A 24,525-nucleotide genomic window follows, 5' to 3' on the forward strand; every position below is an offset into this window, starting at 1 on the left:
ATCATTAAAATTTCTAATAGCACAAAGACAGCTGAAGTGGAGGCCATGATCCAGCTGCCCATTTGTACTGAACTGTTGCAATTTCTGAGAGGTCAGTACACTCAGTAACTAAAACTTCTGCTTTTGAATCTCAAAGCATGTAATTAGCTATTAGCCAGATGAGATATTTTCAAGTGACATTCCCTTGTTTGTGAGGTCTGCTACAGCCCAATCTTATTGTACTCTGGTGAATGCCCCAAACTTCATAGATAGCCTTTTGTTGTGGTTTAGGCCTGATTGGCAGCCAACCACAATGCAGCAGCTCTCTATCCCTTCCCCTCCGGCAATGAGAAGGGACAGAGAGCCAGGCTTGGGGTTCAAGATAGGACTGGGATGGGGAAAAAATCCCCCTTTTATGATCATGAGCAAAAGGCAGACTCGTTAGGGGAAGAAAAAAAAAGAACATACATTTATTACAGACACTAACAACACATAACAGAGTAGGACAGTGAGAAGCATTGCCACATCTTGAGAACACTTTCCCCCCACCCCTCCCTTCTTCCCGGGCTCAGCTCTGCTCCCGATATCTCTACCTCCTCCCCCAGTGGTGCAGGGGCAGGGAATGGGGGGTGCAGTCAGTGCTGCCACTTCCTTCATGTTCAGTGAGGGGAGTGTCCGAAACTTGTTCCTCCTGCTCCATCGTGGTCCCCCTCTCACAGGAGACAGACCTCCACAAACTTTCTCCGACATGAATTCCTCCCATGGGCTGCAGTGTTCCCCACACTGCTCCATCATGGGTCACTAACTTCCTCCGACTGGATTCCCTCCCATGGGCTGCAGCCCTTCCCGAGCTGCTCCAGCGTGGGACACCCCCGCATGCTGCAATCCTCCCAGCACTGAATTACAGCAGCGGGGCTGCCTTTTCCCATGAGACCCCGGCCTTCTTCGGGCACAGAACCTTGATCATCTGAGCAGGAACAACAGGCCACAAATCAATGTCTGCTCCACCGTAGATCTTCATGGGTGGCAGGGGGGGGCCGCCCTGCTGTCTCCCCACAGGATACAGGGGGGTCTCTGCTCCGGCACACCTCTCCCCCCCTTTCTTCCTCCGTTCCTCCACTGACCTTGGTGTTCATGCAGCTGCAGCAACTCCTCCTCACCAGTCCCACTGCCCATCACCACGTCCCTTCTTAAATACGTTATCGCAGAGGCGCAGCCGATTGGCTCAATTTCCCAAACAGAAGTGGAGCTGATGTGGAGCTGGGGGAGCTTCGAGAAGCTTCTCACAGGGGCTACCCCGATAGCCCCCTCCCCTGCCACCAAAAAACTCCACCACTCACTGAACCCAGGACACCTTTACAGCCTTCAGTTCTCTCTTTAAGAGATCCCGTACCTGCAGAAAGAAGAGGGTGACACCAGGAATTTTTGTCATGGTTTAAACCCAGTCGGGAGCCAAGCATCACACAGCCACTTGCTTATCCTCCCCCCAGCTTGCGGGATGGGGGAGAGAATTGAAAGGGTAAGGTGAGACTCATAGGTTGGGATAAAACCAGTTTGATAATTGAAATAGAATAAAACATAATAGAAAAACAATAATAGAAATTACAGGTGGGTAATGCACAATGTGATTGCTCACCACCCACTAACCAGGACCCAGCCTGCTCCTGGCTAGCGATCCTGGAAGAAACAAGATCTCAAAACCACAGTCACATAAGTAAGAGAGAACCCCCTCCTTCCTGTCTGACCCTCCTCTGCATACTGAACGTGATGTTACACGATGGGGAATAATCCGTTGGCCAATTTGGGTCCGTTGCTCTGGCCATGCTCCCTCCTAGCTTCTTGTACACCTGCATATGGGCAGGAAATGCGGAGTTGGAAAGTCCTTGATCTCTTAGTAACAACTGAAAAAAATCAGTGTGTTACCAACATTCTTCTCATTCCAAATCCCAGACTGAATCCAAAGCACAACACTATTCTAGCTACTGAGAAAAATTAACTCTATCCCAGCCAAAGCCAGGACAGTTTTCCATTAGAATGGTTGAATTCTCCATATGCTGTTTTTAACTGCTGTGTCCTGTTTCATGTTGTGTGTTCTTCAGACATTTAATGTTATGTTAGCCTTAGAAACCAACCAACAAATGTCATCGCACAAAGCTCTTTCAGAGACTTTGGAAGCATCTCAGAAGTTCTGTGGTCCAGAGTTGAAATTATTCTCTTAAGATGGCATTGAAATGTTTTGAAAAATGCACCCTGAGTGTGCAGAGTCTGTATCACTAATTCAAAGATGACCAGTCAGTATACTTACAGTAAAACTACTTTCCCTTTTCTGTACCTTGATTCTGATAATGGAACAAAGGCTGTAATTTCACAAGTCTTTATTTTAGTAGCAATGGCCTTGCTGTCCTCTAGGTTGCCACTTCACAAGTTCCAGCATGCTTTCATGTGTGTGTGACTAAGCCAGAAAATGGATCTGTTGAACTGATCCAGGTAAAAAAACAAAACAAAACAAAACAAAATTAAAACAAAACCAAAACGGTCTTGCTTAATTTTTCAGTCTAGATCCATTTTCTGGTCTGTTTTCTTGTGAAACCCCAGAAATGGTGTATTGTGTCAAATGAGGGAAGGATCTGTTTAAGAAATGCTGTGGAAGGATGTCTCTAGACTCTTTTGCAAATACTACTTGAATATTATTCCATGTAATTAAAAAATGGTCAGCCACCCGCAGTTTGACCAAGTAAATGTTTTCTTTCTGCTTAGTGTTATGTAAAGCAGTTGGACTTTCAAGTCATGATGTGTAACGTAACACGTTTTTTTCCTAATGAAATGCAGTAGAAGTGAGAGATTGCAGAAAAAGTGTCCCAGTTATGCAATTACTTGTGGGTTACAAGCAATTTTTTAATTTAGTTCTTACTTTTGAAATTCACAAACTAAGTAGTGAAACACCTTCATTTTAATTTAGGTGTTTGAGTAGCTTACAAAGAATAATATAATATATAAAATATAAAAAAATCCAAAGTATCCAACAATAGAGGAAAACACTGAGACAAATTGATATTAATAAATCATATTTCCTAAAGTATGTTTACTTAACAACAGTTAATAGGAAAATTAAAGACTATATATTCACTTAATAACCATAAAACCCTTCCATAGGAACATACACTATTGTATTACGTAACACAGTTTTGACAGAAACAATAAATTAGCTATCTTTCTTGCCACGTAAATGATCTTTAGACTGTCGGTCAAATTTCTGGGGAAATACTTACAGTTCCAAATTTTAGTGAAGTATATTTTGGTTGCAAGACAGCTACATTTAAGGAGGAATACTTGGAAGTCTGTTGGGGGTGACTGCTAAATGGATAAACCGTAATAGCCTCAGAGACTCATGAAGTGAAAATACTTGGAGCTGGGAAGGTATTGAAGGACAGCATTGCTACGTGGTTGCCCTAGTCTTACTTTTTATTGGCATCTGCACAGGAGCTCCTCTGGAGGCAGAACATAGGGTTAGATAGTTTTAGTCTGAACTGATAGGATGTTCTGTATGCTCTTAAGCACTAACTGGGCAATGTGATTTAACTCCTAGTTATGACAACAGTATACCTGCTTAATTTACATGGTTCTCACTTCAGGTGTGGGAAGAGTACTGTGAACTCTTGGGATCTAAATCTACCCCCTTTCAGTTGAAAACTGTTACCCCTCATCCTATCACTACAATCCCTGATAAAGAGTCCCTCCCCAGCTTTCCTGTAGGCTCCCTCTGAGTGCTGGAACGATGCTTTAAGGTCTCCTTGGAGCCTTCTCTTCTGCAGGCTAAACAACCCCCAGCTCTCTCAGCCTGTCCTCATAAGGGAGGTGATCCGGCCCCCCAGAGATTTTTGTGGCCTCCTCTAGACCCACTTGAGCAGGTCCACATCCTTTTTATACTGGGGACCCTAGTGCTGGATACAGCTCTGCAGGTGGAATCTCATGTGAGCAGAGCAGCGGGGGAGAATCGCTTCCCTTGACCTGCTGGCCACACTTCTTTTGGTGCAGCCCAGAACACAGTTGGCTTTCTGGGTTGTGAGCTCACATTGCTGGCTCATAGTCAGTTTTCCATCCACTAATAGCTCCAAGTCCTTCTCCTCAAGGCTGCTCTCAATCTACTCATCGCCCAGCCTTTATTTGTACTTGGGATTGCCCCAACCCATGTGCAGGACCTTGCACTTGGCCTTGTTGAACTTCATGAGGTTTGCACAGGCCCACCTCTCCAGCCTGTCCAGGTCCCTCTGGATGGCATCCCTTCCCTCCAGCATGTCAACTGCACCACACAGCTCGGTGTTGTTGGCAAACTTGCTGAAGGTGCACTCAATCCCACTGTCCGTGTTGCAGACAAAGATGTTAAACAGCGCCGGTCCCAACACCAACCCCTGAGGAGCGCCACTCATCACTGCTCTCCAGTTGGACATTGAGCCATTCACCACCACTCTTTTGAGTGCAACCACTCAGCAAATTCCTTATCCATCAAGTGGTCCATCCATCAAATCCATGTCTCTTCAGTTTAGAGACAAGGATGTCATGTGGGACAGTGTCAAATACTTTGCACAACTCCAGGCAGATGGCATCAGTTGCTCTTTCTTTATCCAGAAATGCTGTAACTTCATCATAGAAAGCCACCAAATTTGTTTAGGCATGGTTTGCCCTCAGTGAAGCTATGTTGGCTGTCACCAATCACCTCCTTATTTTCCATGTGCCCTAGCATAGTTTCCAGGAAGATCCTTTCCATGATCTTGCCAGGCACAGAGGTGGGACTGAGTGACCTATAGTTCCCTGGGTCTTTCTTTTTTCCTCATTTAAAAAATTTGTTATGAAGTGGTGGGTAATATTACTGGTTTTGGTGGGTGAGAGAAAAAGTGAGTGACAGAAAAAATTATTTTTCTACAACAATGTTGTTTTTTTTTGTTTTTTTTTTTTTTTTACCAAATGTATTATTTGTTCTCTGAGATGTTCCATTAAAACAGAAGGCATATGGTTTCCCATTTCATATATTGTTGGCTAAAAGATCTGTGCACATTAGAGATTCTGAGTCTTAAAATTCTGTCGTGGTCCTGGAAGTAAGTCCTTATTATTCAGCAGGCTTGTTCCCTCTATTATTTTTGTTGTATGTATTTACATTAGTAAAAAAGAAAAGAAAGTGTTATTGTCTACTTTGAAAAATGAGCAGAGACCTTGTGTAAAATGGCATTTTACTGATTTATAAGAGATTAACAGAATTGTTGGCCAAGTTCTTACTGCAAGGACAACCACAGTCAGTCTGGTTAGACTTCCATCAGTGATGCATTCAGTTGTTGTGTACAGTTATGTGACAACACATTGCTGTTTGTTCTATGTAATTTTTGTTGGTGTAGAGGATGCATGGTCTAGAAGAAATCTAGTTTGATACTCAACTTTAGTCTCTGATTTCAAGGCTGGTGTTTTGTTTGTTTGTTTGTTTTTTTAAGAAGGGGGAGGGAAACAAAGACACCATCATCTGACAGTTTACCTGGAAATAGGTCAAACTGTGATACAGTGCTGTCTGTGAGAAGACCTTAGTTATTAAAATTCATAGTAGAAGCAGTATAAGCAAAATGTTATGTGTTAGGCATAAAGGTCTGCAAGTATGCCAGGTATGTAGGTAGGGACTTACATAGTTGAAGCTCATCCCTCATGTTTTCTGCAAGCACTGTTTATATACCTGGCTTGCTATGTGCTTGTTCTTACTTACATGGACCAATTAAAATAGTAATGGGTACTCAAAGTGAGTATGTCTCGACTTCCTGTTTGCCTTCTGTTCTGTCATATTGAAGGAATAAAGTATCCTAACTTTGTATTAGTGCTTTATTGGTAGTATAGGTTACATTTCTCATGCCAACAATGCAATTGTGGAAGATAGCTTTAATAATTTATACAGGACTGAAGAATTTAGAGAAATTGCATTTTGTGTAAAATCCTTTCTGTAATTTCAATCAGTTACATAGATTTAAATTATCATCCAGCTCTATAGCTACACAGTGATTCAAAGAAGTTATGAAAAAAACCTATTTGTCAGTGCTTGTACTCCTCTGCTGAATTGTCTCCCTTATTTTATAGGGTTTTTCCATAGACAGTAGAGGTGCTTTAAGATGAAAAATATTCTTTGAAATAGAGGTGTCTGCATAAATTAGCAGTACTGTGATCATTAAAACTAATTTTGTCTTCAAAGAAGTTTATTGCATCTTCATCTTTTGTAGCTTTGCTAGTAAAAAAATTATTAGTGAGTTCTACCTTTCCTAATCTGTTTCTATTTAATTTTATTTTCATTTTTTTCACAGCATAATTTCTGCAAACATACAGAATCAAACCCCTTTCTTGCTATATTTAGGCTCCCTTCCATTAGACTTGAAGCATTTCAGTTTGCTGTAACTTTCAGGGGTTTTTTTGTTTGTTTGTTTTGTTTTTTTAATACTTATCTTACAAAACCCTGTTCTTTTAATCAGCTGTTTTCATAGAAGCATTCCTTCAATTGATGTTTTCTTGTTTGGTCACCTTTCTATTCCTGTTTGATTTTTTTAAAATTCTCTTTTTGAAAGGCTGCGTATTTATCTTCCTCCTCACTGCTGCTCTTTGTTAATGCCAGCTCCTTTCCCCACCTTCTGTATGCTGGTACTTCTAATGCCCTGGGTATGCATGCTGTGTCCCGTCTTAGTCCCATCAGAGCTGCCTGCCTTCACAGGGGTTTCATAGTTGCCACCTGTTAGTGTAGTCTCACCGCAGATGTGTACAGCTAGAGTCCTCTGTTCTGGAAATCAGATCTAATTTCCTGCACAGTCTCCTCCTCCTCCTCCTGGCAGCCCCTGAAAATTTAGTCCTCGACATGTATAATGATAAAATGGAAATGGATCTGTCCTTACAGGTGTTTCAGTTTCTGTAGTATTCAGCTCCTGCAGGCAGAAGGTGAACTGAGCGTTCTCTTCCGCGTTGGTTATATTGTAAGTAGGGGCAAAGGGAGAGGGAAGGATCTTCATGCCTCGGAAAAGGGCATTGGGATTTACTTGGTTAGCACAGTGGAACTATTTTTAATGTGTCAGTGATCTGTCTCTACATTTCTACTCAGTATCCTCCCAAGTTCTTGTATTCAAAATTAGCTTCTTGAGAAACAGGTATTTTTCTGATAAAAGTTCTTTTCACAAATGTTTTTATATTGTCATGACAACTAAACAATTTGATGAAACATAAATAATCCATTTTAATTCTCCTTTTCTATAACTTTCCTCCTTTTAACCCATAGTTTCTGATAAGGAAAAATTATAGTGAAATCCTTCAAAAATGCTGATAAACAAAAAAAACCCCCACCCCATGTATTTAAGGATACTTTTAATCAAAGCTAATTATTTCAATGGAAAGTGATAAATTTATATGAAGGATTTACAAATTAAAATTTAGAATTATTTTTTCCTTTGTAGAAAACATGACCTATGTTTAGTTCTGCTTAAATTGCTTCAAATACAACAAATTGCTTCAAAAGAAGAAATGTGACAGTGTCTTTTTTTCTGTGACTTGATGTATTGTCTTGCACTCTCTTTTTGTTAACTGCCTGTATTTTCCACTGGGGTGAGTTTTTTTAACTCTAATTCTCCATAAATAGGTGTGCATTTAGATGAAACAGACTTCAAGATCTCCATTCAGAGTAGGGTTTGCAAGAACAGTATTTAGTGTGCATAAATGTGTTATAGAGAAGGGCAGAGCTGTATATTTCTGTAGACAGAAGGTAAGTGATGCTAGCCTGTTCCTTCCCAATACAAAGCCTTGCGGAGCTCGAAGTTAGAAGTTAATGAGCATAATTTTTTCGCTAGTTATTAGCCTGATGTAATTTTTGCTTTCAGATAAAACTTAATAGTGTTTTTAAGACATCTTTCTCCTGATGTTACTTTTCCTCTCTTTTCATATTCAGAGTCCTTCAGTTTCTATTATGGACCCTTTTCTAGTGTTTTTCTGACCCCAAGCTGTCTTCTCTTCACTCTCTTAAGAAGGCACTTGGCCCTGTTTTGCATTTCAAGTACCGTGGGAACTGTAATTTTTGAGGAGTGAATGAGGTGATGGGAGCTGCAGGGAGCACAAGTATTTGAGGAGAACTTCCCTTTCTTGACTTCCTATCCTTGTTTGTGCCTGCAAAGAAGAGGTTACCTCCTGCAATGTCATCTTTGTTTTTGAAGAGAAACAGTGTTTGGGACATTCCAGTAGTGACTGAAAGGGCAAAGTTTGGGCTAAAAATAACTTGAGCCAAGCCACAGGCTGTACTTTCATAAGTTGGTGTGTGTTACACTGCTTTGTAATATGAGGCCGACACAGTTCATATGTATTTGGACAGTTTGCCTTCCTGGCATTGACAACCAGTTCATAAGGAGGAAAAACAAACAAAAAAACCAACCAACCAAACAAAAAAAAAAAATGGAAACATGGGGACAAGCAGTCTAATGGTACTCTCTGCTTCCCCAAATGTCTGATTCCAGGAGTAAAGGTTCCCTTTGTATTTATTTTGAATGACTGCTAAGAGAAGTTTGTACTCTTTATATATTTGTTTAGATTTTTGACTTAAAGTCCTTTGGATTTTCATAGTGGATTTATATGCTATCTCTATATAAATATTTACTTCATTTCCACAGTCTATTGACGGCTTGCATGAGAAAGGAATGGTTGAAGATGTTCATTGTGGCTCCATGAAGAGTATGCGACCTCCTCACTCTGGAATGGGCCCACCTCAGAGTCCAATGGACCAGCATAGCCAAGGTATGTACATATTGTGCATGCTGTGTACTTTTGGGTCCCTTTTGTTCCACAAAGTCAGTAGTTCCATGTAACAGATTTCCAATTATTTCCTTTCAGCTTTGGAAAGGCTGAACTAATCTCACAAGGCAAGGTGGAAAACTGAATCCCCTTGCTTTCTGGAATGTCCATCAGTCATGTATTGGAAAAAAAACTAAGGTTCAAGTCTGTGGGTAGGGCAAGTAACTGGAGTAAGTCTATTACAGATTTCAGTTTATGTATCTAAAAAAATCCCACCTAGTTATTTCCTATCTTATGTGGCTGTTGTAAATCTAAATTCATTAGAATATGATTTATTTTAATCCTGTGGTTCAGGAATGATAAGAGAGAAGAACCCAAGCAAACCTGCAGAAGCCTTTTTTAATATTTTATGTTTGGTCAAGGGCTGATCAAAGTTCTTTCTGAAATTTTTTACGCCAGAAAATAGAAGCTCTTTTTACCACACTGCTACATGCCTTCCGTGTGCCCTTTAGTTTATAGTGTAAGAGGACATGCATTGTATAAGCAGCCCAGTATGCTGGAGATTTAACTGATAACACCTGTGAGTGTTAATTAGTTCAGCAGATAAGGCTTTGTATATTGCATAATTAATTACATTCATCAACACCTGAAGAATCCCAACTGAAAGTTGGGCCCTGGTTTGACACACTCTGTACAAATCTATTAAAAGATGATCCCTCTTTGATGTATTTATGTGTTTATTACATAGGATAAGAAGAACACTGGAAGGAGAAAACAGGTACAGATCAGCAAAATGACTTAGCCTAAACTGCTTTGTGACATTTCAGTGGGCTGTGACTGAAACACTAGTCTGTAATTTTTCAGCTGAAACCCTGCCTGGGACCTTGGATATTAGAAAGTGCTGTTTTTCCATTACGCCTTTTAGTATCAGTTAAGTAAAGTAGAACTGACTGCAGGGACAAATTCTGCATCAGTTAAAACTTTTCTACTGATTTCGATGAGATGCAAGCATGATCATTCCAGAGCAAAATTTTTCTAATTTTTCTTGACTTTGCATTCAGAGACATTCTTTTGCTTGTAATGAACTTGTTCCATAAAATGAACAGTGTTTAGTCTGAAGATGAAGATGGGTCAAATTCAAACATAATGTGCTCAAAATACAAGAGCATAAGTTGGAAATCCATCAAATACAAGTAGCTCTGAGTTGTTTTCTACTTTCCTGTGCTTACTGAGTTCAGACTTCCAGGCTGTGTTTGCAAAAAGATGGTTGTATTAGCAGCTGTGGCTAAAGAGTACAGATCCCTGCTCTCTTTTTGGTGTGTGTCAGCAACTGTTTCAAGGTAAACTGAATACTAGAGTTCTAATGTAGGCAGGCTTTTAAAAGAAATGGATAAAAAAATCCCAGACACGTTCTAATATATTAAATACTCTTGACGTTACTGAGTGTTTCAGCTTTCTTTTTCTCTGTGTCTCCTTTTGTTCTTCTTATACAATCATCTTTTCACAAAAAATGGTGATGGCACTTGAGGCTATACTCATAAGTGCTGGGGAAAGTCCCATCTGATAACCTTGTACTTTCTCTCTATTAATGTCCATATCCGAGATAGAAAACCTGGTTACTTAATAGCCTTTCAACCTATTGGATACTTTCAGACTGATTTACCACGGAATTAAAGTCCTGTAAAACCGTTGTGTTTCTACAAGTTTTGTGGAAATAGGTAATGTAAAAGAGAGTGAGCTTACCCATGCCCACGTTAATGGGGAGAGGACAGTGTGAGTTCTCTGAAAATCCATGGAAAGATGCATAGTAAATCTTCTAATAGTGACAAAATCTTCAGCCATGTTTGGTACATTGTTAGAAGCCAAAACTTATGATAAGGTTCACTTCCTAGTAGATTTTTGGATATCTGATAGTTGAACTTATGTTGCAGTTGTGCACAATTTTTGACAATCCACATGTCAAGTAGAAATTGCACCTCATTAGTTTTATGTCTATTTTTTTCCCATGGCTTATTGTTTGTAGGCCTCAGACTGAAGTCGCTGAATATATGTGCTCATTAATACGGTTATTTTTGGATGTTTGGTGGAAAGTAGCTGAAAAAGTTCAAAACCCCAGGGAGTAGATGACCCTAAACTTCTGACATTCATTTGCAAGTGTAAACAGAATGGCTGTGGATCAGTTAAATGTTGTTTAGTCTAGCACTGGCTCCACATAAAATCAAAGAACGTTGTCTTTTAATTCCATGTGACCTTGTCTACAATTCAGGTCATTGAGAGTAGTTTTATGGAAGAATCATAGGATCATAGTATGGTTTTGGTTGGAAGGGACCTTAAAGATCATCAAGTTCCAACCCCCTTGCAATGAGCAGGGACACCTTCAACTAGATGAGGTTGCTCAGAGCCCTGCCAACCTGACCTTGAATGCTTCCAGGGATGGGGCATCTACAACATCTCTGGGCAAGCTGTTTCAGTGTTTGACCAATCTCATTTTAAAAAATGTCTTTGTTCTATCTTGTCTGAATCTACCCTCTTTTAGTTTAAAACCATTACCCCTTGTCCTATCAATACAGGTCCCATTAAAAAGTACCTCCCCATTTTTCCTGTAGGCCCCTTTTAAGTAGTGGGAGGCTGCTATAAGGTCCCCCCAGAGTCTTCCCCTCCCTGACTCTCTCAGCCTGTCCTCATAGGGGAGGTGCTCCAGCCCCCTGATCATGGCCTCCTCTGTACAAAAGCAGGAATTTTTACAAAATACGTGTTTATGAGTGTGGGTGATAAATGGGACATAAATCAATAAACAGCACATACAGTTGTAGATACAATTTATGTAAATCAAACATGCAGTTGTGAATCAACAATTGTGAAATAAAGACCACTGATATTACAAAGAGCAAGTCAATACAGAATTTTGGAAGTAATGATTCTTACTGTCTGTATTAAGAAGTAATTAACTGATGCTTTCTGAGATGAGTTGATTTACTTTGATGAGCAAATCAGAAACATTTATAAACTAAATCTGCAATAACTTTATTATTTTGCTCATAAATGCCTATTTGCTATCTGAATGGCAGTTACTGTTCTGAGATTTCTGCATTTTTAAAATTATTAATAATTACTAAAGTTATGCAACTTTCTTATTTAGATTCTGGACATTTTTTTTCTTGGTGCTCAGTGGAGTGCTAGTCATGCAGAAAGACTCTCTTACTAGCTCAGACAGATTGTCACATTTTTGTTGTGGTTATACTACAACGGGGTGGTTTTCAGAAGTCTGACATTAATTTATGGGGAAAAATATTCTGAATTGGTATCTTTCTCCTCAACAGTTACTCCTTTCCTCTCCTGATGTCAAATTGGAGACAGGGTAACATTCCTGACTGGTGAACAATTTTCTTTTCTTGAACTTATGCACAATGATGTCCTTGATTAGTCTTAATACCTTTCTTTTAATGATAATAGGTTAAATGAAAGGAAAATCCATTGCTCTAACTTCATATTTAGCTGTTTAAATAGTAATCTTACTATACTTCACTGAATTTGAATTGTGTTAGAAAATGCCTTCAGCCTCTGTGAATGAATGATGTTGAAAAAGCCAGTATTGGTACTAGAAGTATGAAATTTACTGCAAATTGTTAAGCTGCTAAACAGAGACATCCAGAAGATGAAAACTGTGTTTAGGTTTGACTTTGTAAGAGGAATTGGGAGAAATTGCAGACAAACCAAACATTTGTATAAAATAAAGTATTTTTTATTAGAAAGAATTCATAAAAATATATAAATGGACTGAAACAAACAATTTATATCTTTTTACAGAATTTAGAACAAATTAAATGCAGTTATTCTGATACAGCAGTGAAATACTGACTAATTTGAACAGTTCAGGTGTCTTTGCTTGCTGTTTGTAAGTGGAAATGTAAGTGATGCAGGGATTTACGGTTCTGGGACTTGATCTGTATATATTTTTAATTATAATGTAGTATTTGTTGAACTTCTTACAAAGATACACTAATTAAGTTTAACTTACAAAATTTGCTAAGTTACTGCTACTTTACAAACAATGTTCATTGTCCCTACTGTTAAATTAGCTGCGCTTCCTTTTCTGATTTTTTTTCCAGCCTTTTAAAGTTAAGAAAAGATCTGTCACCTTATCCATCTGCCTGCCAGCATAAGACCTCTCAACAGTTTATTTCTGTAGTTCTAGTTTTAAATGGCTTGCACATATGTGGCCTCTCTCTTTGATAAGAGTTTCACAAGAGCTGGTGTTAATCCTGGCCACACTGCTGACAGGGAAATGTTATATTTTGCTTACTTTAAGAAAGTTTGTAGCCTTGGTCCAACATTAACATATTTTCCACAGTGTTCCAAGGTGTTATACTTTCCTACTGTGTATTGTGGACTTATACTTGATGCTTTATTTTGAAAAAACCTGACTTTAGTTGATGATTGAAGTGATAGTTAACATAAATGAATTACACAACTAAATTTCTTTTATCCCATCCATATATTCCTAATCCAAAAATTCACTTACAGTCACATTTTTGAGTAAAAATATACCCTTGTTACCAGTTTTAGCAGAAAGATTTGGCATATATGACCCGCAGACACTTTAATTGTTTTAAGTCTTCTTAATTTTTGGTGGGGAGTCAAGACCTCTGTTGAATATTCCAGTATTTGGACTGGTAAAACCTTGAGCCCTTCTAATACTCGTTACCAGGGTTTAGAATCTCTATGTTGTCTCCTCTGTTTAATTATAACACTAAAAATGGTGAAAAAAGATCTCTCAATTTTTAGCTTGCTGGTTTTTCAGCTTTAAAACAGATGAAGAAGATGTTCTTTGCTTCTGTTAACTAAACTGAAATTAAAAGCAATGAGAGCAGAAACTTTTTATACAGTCTTCCCTCCGAAAATACTTGTGTTTGGTAAAGTGTTAGAACTAGGCTATCTTTCAGTCTTGATACTGTGAAGAATATACATTTTTTTGAAGTGTTGTGTTGTTTTTCTGTCGGACAAGTTGATGAATGGGATGAAAAGTGTGTTGCTAATTATGCATACAGTTAAGAAAGCAGTGCATTTTAACTCCTGAAAACTTGGGAAGGATTTCTGATGTACCCTCTTCTATGACCTATTGAAGGATTATGGAGGAGGCAGAATCAGGCTCTCCTCAGAGGTGCATAGCAAAAGCACAAAAAGCAATGGTCACAAGTTATGTAAGTGAAATTCTGATGGGAAAGAAAATTCCTCATGACAGTGATTAGGAATTGACATAATTGGAGATTTTCAGAACTCACCTAGATTAGATTTGGAGAAACCTAATGAAGCTTTGGAAATACTACGGCTTTAAATGATGGGTTGGCCTGTTTGGCCTCCCTTTTCTGGTGTGGGTGCCTTCTACTCTATATTTTTCAGGACTGAAGGTTATCTATTGTCCTTTGCCAGCACATACAACTCTTCTGTTGCGAGTGTTCTCCAACCTTATCATTCAGTGCTTTTGCTATCTTCCATTCTGAAGGTTACATCAAGCAGAATGGTTTATGCAGAACAAAAACCAAAATTTTCTGTAAAAAATATCAAGGAAGGGGTACTTGGCAGTTCAGCAACTAACAATGAGCTAGGTATTTAAAAACCTGCTGAATACTTATTGTGGAAATTCCTGTGTGCCATGGAAAAATGCATCTGAAGTGATTCATAGCAGATGAAAGCATGCTTGCAAAGTTCAAAAAGGTGTTTGTCTTTGCCTGTATATTAAACGTTCCTATGGACTGTTTCTGTAATTTTTTTTCTTCTATGACGTGCTGGTTAAACTCAATCTTCATGTGTCCTTATTCAGAGGCCATGTGTGCATGCTCACCTGTACTAGAGTATGGGTTATGAGACAGGAACAAAAGCAAGCCAGTACAGAGGCTTTATTAGGACAAGCTTGTGACTGTGTGTATTGTCACACTGCTAAATCTTCTGAAAGTTTTCAAACTTAGAAAGGAAAAACTCCATATAGCATCACAAAATTTAGGTTCTGTAAATGGCACATTTTAGAACCTTTACAACAAGTTTGAAATTTGTTCTTTCCTGAGATACTTTACTGGAATTTTGTTTTTATTCTTACTTTTGTCAAGCCTAGTTTCCAATTGACAAGAATCCTAGTGAGTAAGACTTTGAGGGAGAGACAAAGTATGAGTAATATGTATCTAGGAAGCTCAAAAAATGCCTGCATCTGAAAACTCCTCTCTGCGAAACATGGTCACAGACTTGCAGCTGGAACTGTCAGGACTGAAAACAGCTTCTCAGTATCTTACAGCACAGTTTTAGATTTTTATAGTCCAGATGGATTTCAAGATCCTGGGTCTGAAATCTAGCAGCCACTAAGGAATATATGACTTGGACGATTTAACTTGAGGGGGGGAATAAACCTTTCTTTGAAAGGCAGTTTTGAAAACACTGTAATTTGAAGTAGGTGCTATTAAATAAATTCTGAGATTTAGAAATTTAATAGTAATGGATGAACATGGCGATAAGCCCCATATTATAGTATAAAACAATAGTTGTATATTTTGGGTTTTGCTGTGATATAATGGTTGTTATTTTAAAGCAGTATGCTCAGCAAGAGGGATTTGTATCTTCCCCTCTTTTCTTAAAAAAAAAAAAATCGAGGCAAATGTAGGTTAGTGGGAGAAGTTGAATAAGTGGAGTAAACTTACAGTTATTTATCATGGCTTTTATCACCACCAAAGTATGGATAAACAATTTTTATATTGACCTAGTAAATAATTTCAGTAGTTTTTAAGGTCTCTTTTTCACTCAGCTCACTCCCCTATTTTTCTCTTGAACTGTTTAATTTTTCTTATTCTCACTAGAGTCTTCTTTGCCGTCATCATATTCCTTAGTTACAAGATTGCATTCGGTCTGTTTCTGTCTTATCTGGTCTTTTCCCATCACAAAATCATTGTTTCCCTGCTGTACTTCTACATCATTTTCCTTTTTTAGAAGAGTTGAAATCCTCACTTCCTTTTCCTTTATCTCAGAAATTTACAGCCTTTACGTTATTGTAGAATAATGTCATCTCCAGACCTCAGCACCGGTGGACTTTCAATTCTTTACCACTGTCATCTATCTCCTGGTGTAAGTCCTATGACTTGCAGCTGCTGTCATCTCAGATGAGTTGAGACTACTTAGAGATTTTGCCTATGTTGTCCATACTGAAAGGCCAATAAGAACAGTGAAGCTAGTAGGTTCGGTGTCACAGGACCATAAACTGTGGCATGACCTTTGGACTTGAGTGATCTGTGGCCTGCTAAAAAATGTGGAAGTGAGCCAGAAGTTTTCTTAATTTTTTTTTTTTTAGAGTTTTTTTTGGCTTTTCAAATTGGTAAGAGCATTATTTGTGCTCCACAATACCAGAGTGAAGTGGATAAATATCATTACCTCTTTTTCACTCTTCGTGGACATCTTCAAAATCTAGCGCTCTGTTGTGCATTACCTGAAGGATAGCTCTTCATTTTTTTACTCTGACATGCTACACATTCTTGGAAATCTCACCAGAAATCTGTGCTATCTCTTTTCATAGATGCATTGTAAAGCTCAAGAAAATAGGTATTAAGGGTAATTAAAATGCAAACTTAAAACCACTGCATTTGCAAGTGCTATTATAAGGTACAAGCAGTGTTCGCTTCAGAACTGTGCTTGCTCTCCAGGAGCTTTAGAGAGTAATGCGGTCTTCAGCAGCTTCTTCAGAAGGTGATTTTTGTGCTTGCAGTTGATGTTCCAAGTTCTTGAGCAACCATATGGTAAAAGCTATTGAACATTTTTTGTCTGTCTCAAACCCTTAATCTGTATAAATTAAAGAACAATTGTATAGACATTGAATACCATCTGTTTCTATTTATGTTGCCAAGTTTTGGCAAAGGGGGCCTATATCAGTGAATATCATTCCTTAATGTGTGTGCATCAAAATAAAATTATAATACTAAGCTGTAAAACAGGCAGACTTCACTGCATGTGCTCCACAATGGTATATTTGGCCAGCATTCTAGTGAAGCTACCGTATCCTAATGCTTCTGTATTGTATTTTTCATGTTTTATTTTCTCTTACTTCAAATATGAGGGTAATTGTTATTTTAGGAATTGTTGGACTATATAATCATAGCTCTTCTCAAATAATAGCTCCTGAGGCTATCCCAGGGAACTTCAGATTGCAATTTTGTTCTTGCAGAAAATATAACAGCTGTCCTGACTTGAGAGATACATTTTTATACTCTATGTACTAGTAAAGAAATTTGTTGGAGTTTAGATTTGATTAACCAGAGAGGTAAGTTTGCTTTCCTCTTACCTGTTCTAGGTTATATGTCTCCACACCCATCTCCACTAGGAGCACCAGAGCATGTGTCCAGTCCAATGTCTGGAGGAGGTCCAACGCCACCCCAGATGACTCCCAGCCAGCCAGGACCCATTATACCAGGAGACCCACAGGTTATGAATCAACCTAACAGAGGTCCTTCCCCTTTCAGCCCTGTACAGCTGCATCAGCTGCGGGCTCAGATTCTAGCATATAAAATGTTAGCTAGAGGTCAGCCTTTACCAGAAAATCTCCAGCTTGCTGTTCAGGGCAAGAGGACCCTGCCTGGCATTCAACAGCAGCAGCCTCCCAGTGCCTTCAACAGACAGTCTGGTAAGTGAAATCTAGGCCTTGTGTCATTGTGCAGGTAATTCTTGGAATTCTGTCTGTGGAGAATTAAGAAGAGGGTGCTGTGCAGGGCTGTAATTTGGGACTGTATTCTGGCATGTAAGTGAACAGCAGCCTTTGGTTTTAAGCTTGAGCAAGTGCATAAAACACATCTATTATTAATAGGATATTGTCAAAACTGAAATATTATTTCACTGTGCAGTACGGTGTCCATCCTGATTATGCTCAACAGTTTTTGAATGTTAATCGTTCTTTACTGATTGCAATTTTACTGTTTTTCTTACCATGAATTTTCAGTCTGCTGTCACTGTGCAGAAAAGTACATAAAATCCCAAGCAAGTTGAGTTATTATTTAGGTTGTTGAAAGTAAAACAAACCATGTATAATGTGCTGTCAAGTGAAAAACATAAGGAAAAGAAAACATTCTTGTTTTTTTTTCCTAATGATAATAGATGTTACAGTGCAGTAAGCAAGCACATTTTGATCCTAAGAAAAATGTGTTACATTAAGCACCCTGTATCTATTTGTTTCTGAACACTTCCATTACTGAGTTTGCATCAGAAATTGACTGTTAAGATAACACTATTTTCTTTTTAATAATTGTTTTAATAATTTCACTGGTCACTTAATTTCTGTGGGTATGACTTTGCTGCTGAGCAGGGCTTTTTTTTTAGGTGACATTTTAATACACTTCATTACGTATATTTTTTCACAATAAAATCTACTTAAATCCATATTTAATGAAGAAAAATACTACTTGTCTGAACAGAGTAATATACTAGAAAGCAGAATGATTTTTAAATACTTGGAAATGCTTTTTTTCTTAATAAGTTTCTTTCCTGTGTCAAATTGCAGGTATTGGGTTACATACAATGAGTGGTGCTGCAGCTGGACCAGGGCCTGCTCCAGGGATGCCGGGACATACAGCTGCCATTACCTCTAAAACCTGGACTGAAGGTATAGCGGAGTATAATGCTAGTTTTATGTCATGTGCAGATTTATGCTTAAACAGTGTGGGTGGAGTTTTGGGAAAAGATGCAGGTTAAAAAAAAAAAGGAAGGTAAAAATGCATGCAGGAAAATGGTGTGACCTTTACTGTTCCTAGGACTTGAGTCAAGGAAAGTGTAACCATTTATTAATCCATAAATGACTTGACCACGTGAAATTACTGCAGCTGCTAGGCAGCCTGAACATGAAGCAGCTTTTTACAATCAGAATGAAATATGTAAGCTGCCAGAGGGACACCCATAAAATCTGAAAATAAATTATGTCCTGAGCATGCTTAATTGCATCAAGCTTGTCTTTCAACTATAGTCTTCACTACTGTAAACAAAAATTTTCAAACCATGGTAGAATTAGGCTGCTTTTTTATTTGTTTGTTTGTTTCAGTTGCATTGCTTTGAAAGTTTAGTGTACCCTTTGAGATCTAATAAACACTTTTTTCTAATCTAATCTAATTTTGAGATCTAATGAATTTTTTTTCCCCTGCATGATAATCAGGTTTTGAACGAAATCATTCAGATTTGGGTTTACAGGCTGATTTTACTGTTTGAAAGTAGAACGGGAGAACTGTTGTATTGAAAGGAACTACATATTCCCTAGTGATACATATTTTTTGAAGTTTTGGGGTGTTTTTGAGAGATTTAAAAATAAATAAAACATTGCAGGCTTGTGAGTAACACAGGCTTCTCATATGGCAGAAACATTATGTTCTGTTGTTGCTTGTGGGTAAATCTGGTGACAGTGATGACTCTGTGATAGTTAATGTCATAAAAATTGTCTGCCATTAGTCAGCTACTTAGGGCAACATAAAAAGAAAATGAAATACTAGTATGTAATCAAGTGCAAAATTGCTATCTTGGAATACTCTCAGGGAATACTTACAATTTGAGGAGGTTAATAAGCAGTGTGAAAGGTGTTTCTTGAGAGGCTTTATGTATGAGTTTACTAGGTATGTTGCCTTCTAGATCAAATGCTGCTACTAAAAAATGCTGGCAGGTATATAGAAAGATGGATAATTTTAGCTAAATAATCCAGTATGTTGTAATAATATGTCTGTCTTGTTTAACTATAAGATGCTTACTGCTTGTCTTTTTTCATTGCTGTCTTTTTTAATAAGAAAAATTTGATTGCCCTTGCTGCACCTGTTTGGAGGATTTATTTGATGTATTTTTAAAGACTGTGGTTATTTCTTTAAGTTTATTTTTCATTCATTACGCAGTCATTTGTGGTAGTATTTGTTTTACAGTTCAATTTGTGTGATTCACTGAAAGTTGAGACTACACAGAAGCTTTTGGGCTTGCTTTCAGTCCTTAATTTTTATGATCTGAAATGTAGTGTTGGTAAATATAGAATCTATTGCTTGTGCTCAAGTTCCTTTTCTGGAGTTTGATGCAGATGTGTGAATGGCAAATGGTGATCTCTGAAGGAATCTTTATCTCGATTTCAGGGTGCTGGGTTTGAATTAATGTTCATTACAAGATTGTAGTCATGCTTTGTAGTTGTTTTTCCTAGCATTAGAGTCCCATGACTCCTCAGACAATTAAGTGACATCTTTACTGTTGCAATTTATATTGTCACAGATAATTTCTGAACATCTGAATGCATGGGTGACTTGTCATAATAGCATACAGAAATCTAAGACCCTTAATGCCTGTAAAGGGCAGGTACTACTTTAATGTTAACTGAAGTCTTAATTTTCAAGATTATTAGAATGCTGTAAGGTAAAACAGTAATCGAATTCCTGATATTTGAAATACTTAAATACAATTAATAGATGATCTTAATTAAATGAAAGCTATTAATATATGACAATACCTTCTAAGTACAGTTGTAGAAATTTTAATATGGCTATCTAGTTCTAACAGAACTCTAAAAACAGACCTACTTGTGCTTGTTGTCAGGTTGTAATTATAGATGCCTCCTTCTAAGTGGTGCAAGGGTAGTGAACAAGAGGCAGAATTAGGTCCTACACTTGCACAAAATGAACTCTACAGCTGTTTTAGTTCTTCTAATGCTAGAATTAAAAGTCATCAGGAATGGGAAAAGAAATGGCATTCATTATAAAGTTTCAGGTGTTTTGTTTTACTTTGGACCACTTTCTGCAATGTATGGTATACTTGCATTTTAGCATGTTTTTTCAAATATGGAGTGTGGTCTATCCCACTGGGCGTTTTCTGGTGATTTTGAAGGTTTACCTTAACTTCACGTTCTGTCTTCATAAACAATCTTGATTTCCTTCCTGTGTTCCATATTTCACGTTATAAGTAAGTGCTGTTTATGGTACAGGCCAAGCCCCAGATATGAGTGTCTCCAACGCGCAGCAAAAGCTTCCTGCACCCCCTCCGAGTGGGAGACCTTCTCCCGCTCCCGCTGCTGCCCAGCCTGCCGCTGCCATGCCTGGGCCTTCTGTTCCACAGCCACCACCTGGACAGCCTTCACCCATTGTTCAGCTGCAGCAAAAGCAGAATCGCATCAGCCCTATCCAGAAGCCCCAAGGATTGGATCCTGTTGAAATACTCCAAGAACGTGAATATAGGTAAAAGCGAGTAACAAGATTCAATTGCATATGCAGATTGCTAGTTTTCACTTTCTTGACTGAAACTCCTTGCAGTCAACTACTGTAGTGACAGTAGTATAAACTGAGTTTCCTGAGAGAGACTGTGTCAAAGGGAAATACAGAAACGTCAAACCAGACAATGATTTAATTCTACCCCTAGTTATGAACTAGTAAAGCATACTGGCAGTATCATTGCAAACCAGACAAGTTTAAAACAGTCTCAAGGACTCTGCGGGGTTAACGTATTGCTTGGACACCGCGAACACTGCAAGTTAGGAAATCAAAGTCCTTGTAGTCTGCAGAGGAGCCAATTCAGTGCAGAAAGTTTTCAGAATTATAAGTGAAAGGGAAGATAGAACAGCGTAGAACAGAAGAGTGATGAGTTAGTGGCCACAGCAAAACCAAATTTTATTAGTGATAATAGCGTTGGCTGGACTACCAAAGAGAAGAGAGAGTATTAAGGAGGTCACAGGGAAGATTAAAAAAAAAGGTTACCAGCAAGCATGATTTTTAAAAGTTGCTTCCTGAGTGCCCTAATTACATGTTGAATTATATTAATTACAAAGTACAGAGGGTGACATTTCTTGTGGAGTTAGAAAGAGACTTCTTCCCTCTACCCATCAACAAGGCTATAAAACAATTTACCTTGAGAATCTGGCAGGCAGAAGTATCTTGACCTGCACCTAAAATATGTTCCTGGTCATTATTAGTCAGAGGAAAGAAACTGCACTTAGCCTATTTGCTTGTTTGGGATCGATGATGCATCTTCCAGTTACTTTAACAATGAGTTTGTAGGGAAAGGTAGCCAAAAGGGATGGTGTTCTCACTGAAGACTGGTTTAATGACTTCTGCTTTATGAAGGTAAAACTCCATGAAGTGTTTCAGGATGTGGCGCCACGTCCAGAATCCAGACCTTAATCCCAGAAAAGCTTTTACTTTTTTGGATAATAGTTAGGTAATTTATTGACATGTTGTGGTCATTCTGTCAGTCTTACCCTTTTTTACCTCAGGACTGAATGGCCATAGCTGTTTCAGCATGAGCAATCAGTATTTTCTAACATCTTTTTCAGAAAGCTTGTACAACACACCGTTATACAGTCTCACAGTTGTTCTGAATGGAGAATTGTAGCAATAACCTGAGCCAAGAATCATGTGACTGGCATAATGTAACCTTTTCTGCATCTGTTAACCTCAAATTATTACCTGTTCTGTCTTTCCAGCCCTGCCTCATTGCACTATTTGTACCAAACTATTATGTCTTAGTATGCATAAATGGAGGAAAGTGAGGAGTGACATCAAATAAAGGTGTTGCATTTACTAATGTTGAGAACTAGTTGCAGATACAGCATATCCACTAGGTTCTGAATACTCTGATCTTGGCAGAGTGAGATGGAAGTTTGATAGAGATTCTGCAGCAGAAGGGTTTTATTTTTTATAGTAGCACATAGATAACAATACAGGCTTTTTTGATGTTGAACACTGCTGGAATTTGGTTTTGCTTTGCATACCAGAATGCTCAGAACTTCTTGAAGTCTTCATTATTTAAAACTATATAAATAACATCAGACAGAGCTTTGAAAAAAGCACTTTAATAGCTTTTGTGCTTTGGATGTTGCTAGACTTAGCTTTGGTATAGGCAAGTTTAATACAGAAACATGATGTATTCACACTTTCTTCATAAAAAGGGACTAGAAAAAAGCCAATATAGTTAGTGAAAGCATTATGGAATGGTTGTCTCATGAGAACTTTTTTAACAAAGGGGCATTATAATTTGAAATACTTAGAAAACTGTTTGAATACTAATTTTCGTGAAAAGGCAGAATTATTGCATAGGTATTTTAGGGACTTCAATCATATAGATAGATTCAAAAAATAAAATTTTGGTATACTGCTGTATTGTGTGAAAGTGTGAACTTTGCATCTGATTAAGTTAGGAATTCTTGAAAATTACAGATTAGGTTTGCTCAGTAGTGGTTTTGTCTGGGATAGAGTTAAATTTCTTCATAGTACCTTGTATGGGGCTATGTTTTGGATTTGTGCTGAAAACAGTGTTGATAACAGCGGGATGTTTTCATTCTTGCTGAGCAGCACTTACACAGTCAAGGCCTTTTCTGCTCCTCACACCACCCCACCAGTGAGTGGGCTGGGGGTGCACAAGAAGTTGGGAGGGGACACAGCTGGGACAGCTGACTCCAGCTGACCAAAGGGATATTCCATACCATATGACATCAACATGTTCAGCAATAAAACTGAGGGGGAGGTTGGTAGGGGCACACTGCTTGGGGACTGGCTGGGCATTAGTCGGTTGGTGGTGAGCAATTGTTTTCATTTGCATTGCTTGTATTTCTTGGGTTTTATTTTCCTCCCTCTTTGTTATTATTTTTTCTCTCTTCCTTACAATAAAAAAAAAATATTTCTTTTTAATTATTGAACTGTTTTCATCTCAACACGTGGGTTTCTTTCTCACTTCTGATCTTCTGATTTTGCTCCCATCTCAGTGGATCCAGGGCAGCAGGGGAAGTGAGGGAGCAGCTGTGTGGCTGCTGACCAGGGTTAAACCATGACAGGCACCTTTAATATGGTGTTTCTGGACTAAACGTACAAAGTGTGTTGCTGGGGAGACAGTAATTTGGTGCTAATTCATGAGCTACATGATAAAAAGTTAATTGCTGAGGTGTTTGGCCATTTCTTTTATTGTATACTCACCTCTTAGGTGCATAGCAGCAGACTTCTGGGGGAAAATACATGCTACTGCATACACATTTCCATTTCTTAATGGATAATGTCTGTGATTTATGTATTAGAGCATGTCTTACACACAGAACAATACTGTAAACATGAGATACTTTAGTTTTTGCTGTTACAAAATCTTTTTTTTTTTTTTTTTCAGTGATAGCAATTCTTTTTTCCTTTCCTTGTTACTAGGAAATTATGTAGTTTGTTTCATCAAACAATTCATCAAATAGGCATTTAGAACTACAGTATATCGTTCCAATTTATTAACCATGTGTTAAATGGACCGGTACAGATGGAGAAGCAGTAATGCACCTATTAATATATTGTGGGATCTCAGAAAGCTTTGAATCTAATGAAATATCAGCAGACTGATTTTTCTCCCTCAATCTGATTATAAACAAGGCTCCAATGTATATTAAGAAAGAGAAGGAAAATGGAGAGTTAATTTTGTTGTCAAATTTAGATGGTTGTGCCGAGAAGCTATTTGCTGCATATGTTGATTTGAGATGAGATTATATGATAATTGTTGTGAGTCTCTCTATCACTAAAGGTGTATAGAAAGAAACTGAGGTATTTAAACTTCTTATATGGATAAGACTCACATGTGGAGAACTGTTAAACTTGTGTTCTTTGAAATCTGGCCAGAATGAAAAATTCATTACCTTTTATAAAGAGAGCTTTCATAAAACTCTCCTTAACACTTTCAAAATAAAGTGTTGCTTTTTAATCTTACTGAAAAGATCTCTTAAAGCTAATACAGTGTGCAATTTGAAGTTGTTCTATTATGTGGAAGGACTTTTTT

The 24,525-nt window shown here is 38.1% G+C and overlaps 1 protein-coding gene across 3 annotated transcripts in view; it reads left to right on the forward strand.

The window, feature by feature from the left end:
- Positions 1-24,525, forward strand: part of SMARCA2 (SWI/SNF related, matrix associated, actin dependent regulator of chromatin, subfamily a, member 2) — a 125,575-nt gene that overhangs the window by 17,729 nt on the left and 83,321 nt on the right. For all 3 annotated transcript variants that reach the window (XM_042804440.1, XM_042804441.1, XM_042804442.1), the window contains exons 3-6: positions 8,640-8,763; positions 17,084-17,413; positions 18,284-18,385; positions 20,717-20,966. In XM_042804440.1, the coding sequence (XP_042660374.1) occupies positions 8,640-8,763; positions 17,084-17,413; positions 18,284-18,385; positions 20,717-20,966 (806 nt within the window). The remainder of the gene's footprint in view (positions 1-8,639; positions 8,764-17,083; positions 17,414-18,283; positions 18,386-20,716; positions 20,967-24,525) is intronic.

This window comes from Tyto alba, unplaced genomic scaffold (assembly GCF_018691265.1).
Source record: "Tyto alba isolate M040663 unplaced genomic scaffold, T.alba_DEE_v4.0 Super-Scaffold_42, whole genome shotgun sequence".
Lineage (NCBI taxonomy): Eukaryota > Metazoa > Chordata > Aves > Strigiformes > Tytonidae > Tyto > Tyto alba.